This window comes from Marmota monax, unplaced genomic scaffold (genome assembly GCF_021218885.2).
Source record: "Marmota monax isolate L192 unplaced genomic scaffold, Marmota_monax_Labrador192_F-V1.1 WCK01_AAM20220418_F8-fsc00066, whole genome shotgun sequence".
NCBI classification, from domain to species: Eukaryota; Metazoa; Chordata; class Mammalia; order Rodentia; family Sciuridae; genus Marmota; species Marmota monax.
In genome coordinates this window covers 4,936,235-4,949,303 of record NW_026692805.1, presented here as the reverse complement: position 1 = coordinate 4,949,303, position 13,069 = coordinate 4,936,235, and the positions used below count along the sequence as shown (strand labels likewise).

The following is a 13,069-nucleotide window of genomic DNA, read 5'->3' as shown; positions in this document are numbered from 1 at the left end:
TTTTGCAGTTTCTTTTGCTATTGTTCATCTGTTGTGATCAAATAAGTAAATAGCAAGAAATTATTTCAGTTTAAAAAAAAAATTAAAGACTTTGCTTTGTGGCCTAATGTGTGGTCTCTTTTGGAAACAGTTCCATGTGCTAATGAAAAGAATGTGTATTTTGCAGCTGTTGGATGAAATATTGTGTAGATGTCTAATAAGCCCATTTTTACAGTACAAATTAGCTGTTATGTTTCTCTGTTGACCTTTTTTTTTTTTGTTGATCTATTTGTTGGTTAAAGTGGGGTATTGAAGTTATTCATTATTTCTGTCTTGGGGCCTGTCTTTTTCTTCATATCTATATTTTATAAAATTGTGTGTTTGTCTTATAAAATTATGTGCTTTAATGCAAAACTCTTAAATATATGAATACTATTGTGTATATTGAAGCATGATTTTAAAAACTTAAACCAAAAGTTAAATTCAAGTAAAAAGTAACCTTAAAAATAAGTTTGTCCAGTGACATTCTTTTATAAATTATGACAAATAATATTTATTGAGAATATACTGCCAGGGAAATATTTATACATTTTTATACTTTGTTTACTCTTTAGAGCAACTCTATGAATGAGATGATGTTTCTGTTGAATCTGTTTTTTGCAATTGAGAAAAATTTAGATTAGATATTTTATAAAAGATCTTTTATAACAGTAAACTGAGTCTCTTCACTACCCAAATCTATAATCTTCTCAGTTGTATTATAGTGCTAGTCAAAGATAAGAAAACTGAACCTGAAAAATTTATTTGTGGTGGTATCATATGTTGAAGTCCGCCTAGTAGTCATGTGTTATTTGGAACCAGCATATTTAGATTCTGCTTTTGTTTCTATTTATGAAGTAAATTTTGTTTTCTTTAGTACAATCCTTCAGCCCAGCAGCAAAGAGAAATAATTAAAAGTAGGAGCTTGGACAGGCGGCTGCAAGAACCAATAGTATTAACAAAGTGGAGACATAGCACCATTGTATTGGACACCAATGACAAGGTAGGATTTTTAGGGGGAGATCTGATTGAGAATTTTGGCAAGATCTTTGTGCATTATATTGTGCAGTGAGTTTAACCATTTTTAGTAATATTTCATTTTATGTAATATTTCTGTTGCTAAATATGATTTTTGCTAAAATATTTGATTTCTATTGAACTAACTTAAGCTTTTGATCTGCACATGCGATAAAATGTAACTGTATTATCTTCTTCTTAATTAAATTGTCTGCCTTAGTGACTATTTTCATATATTTAGTATCAGTTTGTCATGGAATAGGTTTTGGACTTGAGTTTTTACATTTTTGTGCAATGGATTGACTTCTCTGTGGATTAATAGTTGTGTATATGTATATACACACACGCTTTACACATTTGAACCCAGTAGGTGACAAATTTTTTTGCTCCTCTCATTTTCAGGTCAAACTTCTGTTACCCTTGTATGTCTTTAGTCTCTAGGTGATTTCATATTAATTTTCGACTGGAATCCTACTCCGTTTTGTTTCCCTAAATGCTATGTGCACAAAGTACTTCTTTTATCAGTCTGAGAAATGATGTCCTCTGTTGCTGAGAAGTGGTGTTTTCTGTTTCACATAGGGGATGAATTTTGGTGCAAACAGCACAAAGGACTTAAATCTTTATAATATGGTTTCGGCACTTAGTACGCCCAGATACACCAGTGGAAAATGCAAAGGCAGTGGTAACATCCCCAAATTAAATATATTATTTTTATTTGTATTTATTTTTTTTTAAAGAGAGAGAGAGAAAATTTCAATATTTATTTTTCAGTTTTCGGCAGACACAACATCTTTGTTTGTATGTGGTGCTGAGGATTGAACCCGGGCCGCACTCATGTCAGGCGAGCGTGCTACCGGAGCCACATCCCCAGCCCCAAATATATTATTTTTAAAAGATACTTGTCATTGAAGACTTTTTTTTTTTCCTTAAAGCTGTCAGGCTTCTCTTGTAGTATTAACAGGTTTTCTGTATTTTTCCCTGCATTTTTAAGGTGAAAAAAAAAAGAAAGAAAGAAATTGTAAGGCGTATTTCTTTGTATTTGGATACTTCTAGTTTTAAATCCTGTATAAAAAATTGATTTCAATTGCTCAGTCAAAACAAGTGTAGTATTTTGGTATTACAAGTGACTATATAAAATTAGTCTTTGCGTGTTACAAAGTAGACTTGTGGAGCTACAGAAATAATCTACTCACATTCTGTGTTTATAAGATGGAATTAAAGAACAACAATGAAGTAGGGATGTTATGCAATTGAATGTAGAGCATTTTAAAGAATGTCCTTCTTGAGTCTGTATTATTGAACACAGGCTTAAAAATACTTTTAGGATTGAGATTAGCCTAGGCAGGTAAAATTTCTGGAGACTTGTAATAGATAAATTCAATCAACTAATCAGATTACTATTCAGAGTATATAGAAATTCTTAAACATCACATATAATACTGAGGGCAAAAGCCATGGTTAAACTACCTCCACTGCCTCTTCAGACTAGAAGAAATAAGATACATGGTTATTTGGTGATATGTACTTAAAGTTTCTTTATTTAAATCTCCCTTGGGATTTATTTTCCATCTATTTCTTAAAACAACTTGTATGAAATTCTATTTCCTTTTTCAAGAATATGATTGTCTTGAGACCAGAGATTACTTATTTTTAATAGAAATGTCTTTGTCCCTCATCTTACTCTTTGTAAACGAATTCGTAGCTAATTGCTTCAATAAGTAAATTCTTCTATTTAAAAGTAGGGCAGAGTTTGAAGTTATGAAAAAAGGGACTAAACTAGAGCAAACTAGCTAATATGTAATAAGGGATGAGAGTATATGTTACTTGAAATATAATCAAATAAACTTAATATTGTATAGCAAGTGTTACAAAAACAAAGTTCTTAATTAATCTGGGAGATAACCTTGGAGGAGGAGGTAGGTGTGTGTATGACTGTGTATATGTGTGAGTGTATCTTTTTTGTTTCTGCTTATGTATGGTTATTACTAAAACTGTTATTTGTAAATAACTAAGACATTTATACACACATATAAATGTATAAGTGTAGAATTGTTTTATGTTTATAATTGTTATAATTGTTATGCATACATCACTACTTCATTTGTGGGTTTTATTTCTATAGGACTGACAATGCTTTAAAAAAACAAATCGGAAATACCTTTCATTTTATTCAGTTACTTATTTTCTAGTTAGTGAATCTTTCCTTTTTCTCAGACTTCTTTAATAATAAATACTCTTGTAGAAGGCAAGAAATTGATCTGAGAATGTCAGAAAAAAATGAGTCTAAATGAGATTTGGACAATAAGTTTAATTCCTTCTTGTAAAGACATTTTTGTAGATCTTAATATTTTCTCCATTGATAGTGTGGGCCTTGGGCTTGATTTGTAAATTATCCCTTCAAAGGTTTCCCTGTGAACTTTCATTGTTGTGTGGAATTAATGGTTTTTGCATTGTTAATTAAAGCAAATTCTGATATATTGTCAATGCCTTTTCTAGTTTCATAAGCACAGAAAACTGGAATGATAGAAATTTGGAGATGAATATTTGAAGGAGTTGTTTGGCTTGACATAAAAATTGATAACAAATTAGTAAATGGTTTTTCTGATTCTCTTTTTTTCCTAAAATTATTCAAAGCATCTAGATGAGAATGGAGAAAATTTAAATGCTGCCAAAAAAAGTTTTCAGTTTTATCTTCCATGAATCATCCTGTAAACATCTGTAGGAGAAATGCATACTATTTTTAATTTTGACCAAGTCTTCTTATTAAACATATCCTATTGGTTTGTTTGTTTGTACTGGGAATTGAACTCAAGGGAGCTTTACCACTGAGCTACTTCCCTAGTCTTTTTAGTTTTTACTTTATGACGGAGTCTCACTAAGTTGCTAAGGCTAGACTGACACCTGTAATCTTCCTGCCTCATCCCTTCTAAATCACTGGGATTACCGTTATGTGCCACCATGCCCAGCTCCTGGTTTGCTCTTGAGATATTGTAGGCTTGGACATTAAAATATTTTTCCTTTTGAGTTATTAATCTTTCAGTCTTAGATTTTGTCTTTACCTATTTTTAATCTTGCTCATTTCTAATCATTGGGAAACTAGCTATAAATTACTTTACTAATAGGAATTTAATTTAATTTCTCATATAGCTATTAGTGACTAAAGTAAAATTTCATTTTGGCAGTTACCAAGTATTCCTATGGATATTTACACCTACCATATCAACATCAAGTTGGTTTGGTGACCAATATATATTTATCCACAGGAGTTTAGATTTTAGTTATTTTAAATATAGTTAATTCAGTTGGGTATGGTAGTGCATACTTATGACTCCAGTTACTTGGAAGGCAAAAGCAGGAGGATCAAAAGTTTGAGGATAGCCTGGGCAACCTAGCAAGACCCTGTCTCACAATAAACTTTAAAAAGCCTGGAAATGTAGCTCCGTGTTAGAACACTTGCCTAGCATGTGTGGGTCCCTGGGTTCAACCTCAGTACTGGGGGAAAAAAAATTCAAACTGGTATGTAAAATCATAATTTTAAGCCAATATGCATCATTTGTTTTGAGTAATTCCTTGACCATTATTTTAATTAATTAAACTAATTGCTATAAATTTTCTGTGTTTCATAGATACCTGTAGTTTTCAAATCAGTATCCTATGAGTTTTAAAGCTGAATTTAGGAAGGTAAAATAACAAGGAAAAATTTTTTCTCAACTGCTTTATTAAGCTCTCCCATTATGAGTACAGGGAAAAATAGATTTATATAAGTAGAGTAACTTTTTTCATTACTTATTTCTTGTAGGAATCTCCAAGTGCCTCAAAACCCTGCTTTCCTGAAAATGAATCTTCTCCCTCTTCACCAAAGCACCAAGATCCAGTTAGTATGATAGAAACGTACAGTATAATATAGTTCAGTTATTTCAATTAGTTTCAGTAAATCAGTTTTCTCTAAATATAATGTTTAAATGTATCTTGGCATTTTATCGGTAGGAAAGCCCCCTTTTGTACAAAATAAACCATGATTAATTTATATACCATATTTTTAAGTGACAAATTTATATTTGGTTTTTAAAAATAAATATAAAAATTCTCAGAGGATACTATTGAATTATACTTTTCTTCTGGATACAGTGGCACATGCCTGTAATTCCAGGCTGAGGCAGGAAGATCGAGTTAGAGGCCAATCTTGGCAACATAGCAAAACCCATCTTAAAATAAAAAGGAGTTGTGGCTCAGTGGTAAAACACTCCTGTGTTCAACCCCAGTACTGGGGATGAGGAGGAAAGACAGACAGACAGACACACACACACACACACCCTCCCTTTTTACCTCAGACCAGAAGTCTAAGGTAAGATGTATATTCCCCCACTTCTAATGAGCATAGACACCCTTCTTTTTCTGTGCTGTAAAGTTCATTTTCAGTCTGTGCCGGATGAATATTGTTGATATGTGTCTCTATTGTAAATTTTCCTTCAAATTCTCTTCTGACACCCATCTAACTTGAACAGAGTTTTACTCAATCTCTCATTTCATTCACTCACAGTCTGCCTTGTCGTGCTGATCTTGCTATTGCCCTTTGTTGGCTTCCCTGTTCTTTTAGAATTAAGTGTAAATTTCTTTTTCTATTTTTTTTTTTTTTTGAGAGAGAGAGAGAGAAAGAGAAATTTTTTTTTTTTTTTGATATTTATTTTTTAGTTTTTGGCAGACATAACATCTTTGTTTGTATGTGGTGTTGAGGATCGAACCCGGGCTGCACACATGCCAGGCGAGTGCGCTACCGCTTGAGCCACATCCCCAGCCCAAGTGTAAATTTCTTAACTTAGGTCAAGAAGACTGTGCGAGCTCTGGGTTTTGACTGCTTCTCCAGCCTCATCTCGTACCCTCATCTTCTTGCTTTCCTCTTGCTTCATTATCTTTTTTCGGTCCCTCCAGGGAGCCTGCTTTTCATCTCCAGGCTGTTAAACTTGCTGTTTCCTCTGCCCACCGACTATTTCTTTCTCACATCTTTGTCTGGTCAATTTATTAGGGTTCAGTTCAAACTTTGCTTCTTCAGAGAATTTTATTCTAATCCTCTAGATTAGATGAGGTTTTCCTATGATTCTCTTTTAGAATTAAATTATACTTTAGTTGATTTCATTAAAAAGGAGTAACTCTTTTCACTACTTCTATCCTATAGGAACTCTGACTCTCTGTTAGTGTCATCTTTTGGAACAGAGTGTCTGCAGTTACCTACTACAGGGTCATATAATAACTTCTCAGTAAATATTCGTTGAATGAGTAGATGAAACTAAAGCTTTTTAAAAGACATTTTTATTTTTACTTCCCCATTTTATGAAATTATGATAGACTTATTTTTTAATCAGACTTTAGATTTCTTAGAGGTAAAGGTTTCCCAGATAACCTTTCACATTCTTTTTTAATTCATCACAGTCTTTGTGGTCCCTATTCACATTGTACACATTTTCTTATTTTTAATTAGTACTTACTAGTTAGATATTTATTGGATACAGTGTGATGTTCAAAGTATACTTTGAGTAATGATCAAATCAGGTTAATTAGTATATCTAAAGCTTAAAAAAAAAAACACATTTCTAAGATTGGCTCAAGCAATCTCCCTGTGTGGGATGGACATTGGCTTTTCTGTACATGGAGCCAAATCCTGTACCTCTTCAAAAACTCACTCTTTTAGGAGGCCATGGCAGACTAGTCTCATGGAATAAAAATGGTCTCCTCTTTATTTCTGAACTTCTAAGTCATGTATTGCATTGAATAAGTACAAGTTATTTCATGTACCCCAAGTCTCTCTACTAGATAGATAGGAGGTACATGTTTTTTTTTACTCTTTATTTTTTGTGTTATCTAACACAGTGTTAGGTACATAAACATGATTTTAGTTTTGCCAAAGGATTACTATTATGAATCTAAGGCACATTGTTACTATAATACTTTTAATCGGTCAGTTCATATGGGAAAAAAAATTTTAAAATCCTTTATAATTTATTTTAAATAAAGGTAATATACAATTTCTCTTTCATAGATACATCTTGATAAAAAGGAATTTCTAGGCAGTTATAAATCTTCTACGTGACGTTTCATAGGACTGTTTACAAATTATTTCCTCACCTTTTTATCCATTTTCTGAAGACCTTCCTGGACTCATGGTACCCTCTGATGGCCATCACAGGGAACTACCTCACCAGTGCTTCTTATATGGCCAAAGGCCATTCTTTTTCACATAAACAAATGGCATTGTTTCCTTCCTGGATGCTTCTCTTCCCCCATTTTGTCTTAGTCTCCCTCATCTAGTCTTTTGCCCGTTAGATTTGTCTTTCCTCCCTGTACCCTCAGGTTCCCTCCTCTCTGCTTGCTTTGTGACCTAGTCTTGCCCCTCCTACTCTTATCCAATTAGTACAGGAGACATTTTCCTCCTCTTTCTTTGTAAATTAAAATATGGGTTTGGATAAAGGCTTAATGATAAGAAAAAGGAAATTACAAATTTAGAAGTGAAAAGTGTACCATATCCAGTTATCCAGTTAAGTACCTGATGTCACCTTAAAAATCTGAGCAAATTGTCCATGTACCTCTTCAATCTCCTGTAATTAAACAAAATTTATATTTTTGGTTTTTACATAAGCATTATTATTTTCATAGTCTCTTAAAATCTTTTTTAAATAGGCAGTGTATAAGCTTCTTAAAATATTAATAATTTATTTTTCTACAGTATGGATTAAATAGGCTTCTGTGGGTTGACCTAAGAAGCTGTTCTTTATTTGTCCCAGTGTGCCTGTGAGAGTGTGCACTTAAAAAGGTCCTGATTACTGAATGCTGAATAAAGTTGTATAATTTGTTCTACTGAATAATTTGGAAACTTGAGCTTTTGATTTTGCCTTCCAATTATAGTATTAAAATGTATTAACCATTTTGGAGAAAAGCACATTTCAACACTTTTAAATTAAAAGACTATTAACAGACAAATTTGCCGTTTCTTTCATTGAATATTACTTATTCTAATGACTTTTTAAAATGTGATTTGAATATTTAACTTTTTTATAAATATTTTTTTTTATAAACTGGACCTTAGATTTTTTTTATTGTTTTGAAAATAACATAAAATTAACCATCAACCATTTTAAAGTGCACAGTCCCATGGGATCCAGTATATTCACAGTGGATGTAACTGTAGCAACTATTACCTCTATCTGGTTACAGGACATTTTCATCACCCCAAAAGGAAACCCATACGCCTTATAATCATCCCTTCTCCTATTCCCCTGCCCTTCATAACCACTAGCCTGCATTCTGTCCCTGTGGATTTACCTGTACTGCAAGGCTCATCACACTGATTTTCTTTCAGCACTATATCCTTGTGCAAGTTTGGTTATTATGTATAAAAAGAATCTTATTACATGACTGACCAAAGGTAAGGATTTTGATGACCTGTATGGATTTTGGTACTAGTAGTTTTCAGCCTACTTTAGGAAATGTTTATTTCACTAAATGAATGTAGTGTTGATTCGAAATTTTGGAGCCTGCAAAGTGGTCATGAACCTTTGAATTCAAATTTTTCTCAAATTAATTAAGATTAATTTATTTTCTGCCTTTTTAGGACAGGATAATTATATTACAAACTTGTTTGTTAAAATTTAACTGTAGTTGACTAGTCCTTATTAAAATATTTTTGCTTATTTTCAATATGAAGTTCACTTTGTAGTATCAAACAGCTACCATATTAAAGTATAAATTTGGGCATATTTTACAAGCTCTAAGATGTTTTTATGGTGTTATTTCAGTAAGAAACAAATACATTGGTTGATTTTGAATTATATTTTACAGTAAAAGTATACTAGGTAGTATGAAATTTAAAAAAAAAAATTGATGTAATTTGGGGAAATATTTTCCCTAAATCTCTCACCGTATATAAAACACATATTATCCATATATGCCAAATTTAAGCGTTTTTGTTAAATTTAAAAACTTCGGTGTTTAAAAGTTAAGGCTTTGTTTACTATGTCACTGACCTTCTCTTATGTTTGTTTCGTGTTACAGCACTATTAACTTGTTGGAAAATTACTTCAAGGAATATATACTGAATACAAACTACATGCTAGATGCAGTCCCAAGCACTGGTCATACATTGATGAACATAACAGATGTGATCCCAACTTATGACCTAATAGAATAGTGGACAAAAATATGTACACAATAGTACACAATACTAAACTTTACATTAAGCATGTCATAGTCCATTTGGGCTGCTGTAATAAAAGCAGTTATAAACAAGATAGCTTGTTAAAATTTGAAATTTTATTTTCACAGTTCTGAAAACTGAGAATTCCAAATCACTGGTAGATTTGGTATCTGCCAAGACCCCACTCCTTGGTTGTTAGATTAGTACCTTCTTGGTCTGTCTTCATGGCAAAAAGGACAGGGGTTACTTTTACAAGGGAACTGATTCCTATCATGTGACTCCACCCTCATGATCCAGTGAGACCCCCCCAACCCCCCACCCCTTGCCCAAAGGCCCCATCTCCAAGTAGCATCACACTGGAACTTGGGTTTCAGCGTATGGAATTTGGATAAAGCTTGGATAAATATACAGTCTATGGTAAAGTGCAATGAGGGAATCAAACTGGGGCAGTAGTAAATAATGTCAGATTACTTACTAGTTAAGAGAAAGGAAAGAACTTCTGCTTTAGAAGGGTCAAGTTTCTCGGAAAAGTGACATTGCAACCAAGGTCCCTTCATCTACCTAGTTGCTCAAGCTTGGTGTTTTCCCAAGTTCCTCCCTTTTCCCCAGAATCCTCCCTTTTCAAAACACTCACATCCAGTTCCTATCATCTTTGCTTTCTGAATTTCTCATAAATTTGGCCCCATTTTTCTCACTGTCATCGCACCAGTTCAGATCTTTGTCATTTCTTATAGTAATTATTAGATATCATTCTAGTTGGTTCCCAATCTTGTCACTCTTTTCTTAGTCTGTTGTTTCAAAACTGTCTCATTTCTTGCCACTTCTCCATCTTACCCCATGTTTTGAGGGAAATTAAAGGCCCTCAAATATGTTAGGCTATCTAGCATACCTTTTGTTATTTTTCTCTCCTGTCATTTCCATCTTGCTAACTCCTACTCCTTAGCTCCAGGGTCTGCTTTTCTAGGAAACTGTGTCTGATTGCCTTCTCTTTCTATGTAATTCTCATAGCACTTAATACATTGTGCATTCTTTTTTGTGTTTTTTAAATACATTCAGATATGGCAAATTTTATTTTTAATTGATGTTTAAGTTAGAGTGTTTAATTGAGAGCATTAGTACTTGGGTCTTGATCTTTGTTGAGAATTGGTGAAAGTTCTTTACCCTTTTGAACAGTTCATATACATGAACAATTTTGCACTGCTTTCCATTCATCTGTTGACCCAGGTGAGAGCCCCTGAAGTAGATAATCTCTCTTGTCCTTACATTGTCATCTATTTTTCTTCTTGTTTTGACACCTGTATATCCTTCTTGCCTTTGTTTATTTTACACAATCCCAGCAGTGACACTTTTTTTATGCCCATAATTCCTGCCTCTTTCCAGTTCCAGTTTACAGAACCAGTGCCTAGCCACTCATGTTAATGTTGTTATTTACTTCCCATATTATTGAAGATTTCCCCCTGCTTCTAAGGGAGTAGGAACAGTAAATTGAGAATGCTTTTATTTAATATCTTTTACATACTTAATTTGTATAACTGAAGTTTTTGTTGATAGACAAGAGTTCTTATGAAAAGTATCTAGAGAGAGCATATAGCTATGCTTTAATGGAAAAAAATAGTGCAAACTACCTATAGGTTATTTATGAGTTCTAGTATACAAAAAAAAATTAGCCATTTTTCAGCTTTATCTAAAAGTGAATTTTTATAAGACTGAAAACTTTCAACATTATCTTTAGATATATTGAGAAAATACTCAATATTACATTTGTCTCCTGTATTAACAAAATATTTATATTTTCTTATTAAGATACATTGAAAAAAATATAGCTGAAGAATCAGTTTCTGAATTGAGAATGTTTTTTCTATGTGAATGTGTATGTTTCAGTTTAAAATTGTCGAATGTGCACATAAGTATTTACTAATGATAATTACTATAGGCACCAACTCATTTAGATTAAATTCATTTGAATATAAAATGCTAAGGCAGTGAGAAGGTGCTTTTTTATTTTAATCTGGAAGAATTTTAAGGTAACATTTAATTGGTAGAATGGCTTTTGCCTTTATAGAATCTGATGATAAAGCTTGTGTCACCATTTTTGGCATCAGTTAGCTAATCTAGTTTTTTCAAAGCTCAGTTCACCATGTGGTGTATTTAATGAAACACTGAGATTTTTATGCCACATTAAAGCCAGTTCTACACAGAGTACCACTTACTTTTGGGTAATTTATTTAATAGTAGCTGCATTTTGTTCTACTTAGTTATTTTTACCATCTGACAATGTGTTAGCATAACTGAACATTTTTCAGATTTTCTGTTGTTGTGTGTGGTATTTAGCATCATTGCATTGTTTCACTTTCTTTGAATAAGAAAATGTAAATTGTTTTCCAAGTGTTAACTTATTCATGTGAAAATCCAACTTGATAGCAAAGCACCTACTGGCTTCTATGACTTAAAAAAAAGAGGAAATGTCTAATTATAAGATTACTGAAAATAACTTTACGTATTAGGATAACCATATTATTAATGTATTCTAGAATGAAGCGTCTTAACTGACTAACCTTTTTTTTCAAGCTAATTTTTAGACTACCAGACCATTTTGGTTCAGTCACATATTAGAACTTGGACATCATTGTCTGTGTGAATGGTATATAAACAATACTACTCTGTTCCATAGGGTCAAGAGAAATATGGATTATTAAATGTAACAAAAATTACTGAACATGGGAAAAAGGTTCGGTAAGTACACAAATCTTTAATGTTCTTACATGATTCATCTGATTGAAATAAATGAAAAATTATAATTCTGTTATAGTAGAAATAATTAAAAGGTTCAGAAGAATTTCTAAGTATGTATTTTCTAGGGTAATTAAGATTGCTGTGAAATGTATGAAACATTTCCTTTGTCATGACATATTTCTTAAGTAATTAAATTCAGAGATAATAGGGAGAGGATTATGAGGAAATATCACTTTCTTTGAATATTGTCTTCCCCCCAGTAAGCAATAAATGCACATGGTGAAAAACAAAGGTCCTTTATCCTGTGAAAAGTCAGTCATCCAGCCACAGGTTCCTCTCTCCAAAGGCAACCAGTTCTGAGTCCCATGAGTTTTAGTGCTTTTCTCTAGAAATAGGATATGTATGTAGATGTTTATATGTATATAGATTAAGTCTTAAACATAGTCTTTTTACAATTTATCTTGAAGACAATTTCATTGCATTTACAGCTGCCACATTATTTTTAACTACAATATAGTTATGTTATCTGACTGTGTCATAGTTAATTTAACCTTTATTTGCAAGAACGTAATAACTGTGTATTGGTTGACATTTAGGATACTTACAATTTTTGCTATTATAAACAAGACTACACATAGCATTTTGCATAGTTCCTTTTACAAATAGCATATGCAAAGTCATTATCTTTGATAGAGTGTATATAAAATTGTGCTCTGAGATATTGAATCATTTCCTGCCCCCGGTAGCAGTGTATTTTTTCCACACAATTTGCTAGTACCATATAGGGTTGGTTGGTTTGTTTGGTATTAGGGTTTGAAACCAGGGGTGCTTAACCATTGAGCCACATTCCTAGTTATTTTTTATATGTTATTTAGAAACAGGGTCTTGCTGAGTTGCATAGGACTTCCCTAAGTTGCTGAGTCTGGCTTTGAACTCAAGATCCTCCTACTTCAGCCTCCTGAGATACTGGGCTTATAGGCATGTGCCACCACACTCATGCCCCTACCCCACTTTGAAATCATCTAAAATGATGTGATTTTATAGTCAAAATGAAATCAGTCTGTTAAAGAATTTTAAATTTCCAAGCAGTTGAATTTTGGGGGTTTTAATTGAACT

At 32.6% G+C, this 13,069-nt stretch overlaps 1 protein-coding gene across 3 annotated transcripts in view; it reads left to right on the top strand.

Moving 5' to 3' along the window:
• Arhgap12 (Rho GTPase activating protein 12) overlaps positions 1-13,069 on the top strand; it is a 111,612-nt gene that overhangs the window by 76,153 nt on the left and 22,390 nt on the right. For 2 of the 3 annotated variants that reach the window (XM_046448313.2, XM_046448311.2), the window contains 3 exons: positions 896-1,021; positions 4,835-4,909; positions 11,892-11,953. In XM_046448313.2, the coding sequence (XP_046304269.1) occupies positions 896-1,021; positions 4,835-4,909; positions 11,892-11,953 (263 nt within the window). The remainder of the gene's footprint in view (positions 1-895; positions 1,022-4,834; positions 4,910-11,891; positions 11,954-13,069) is intronic. The other variant, XM_046448312.2, reaches the window with a different exon arrangement.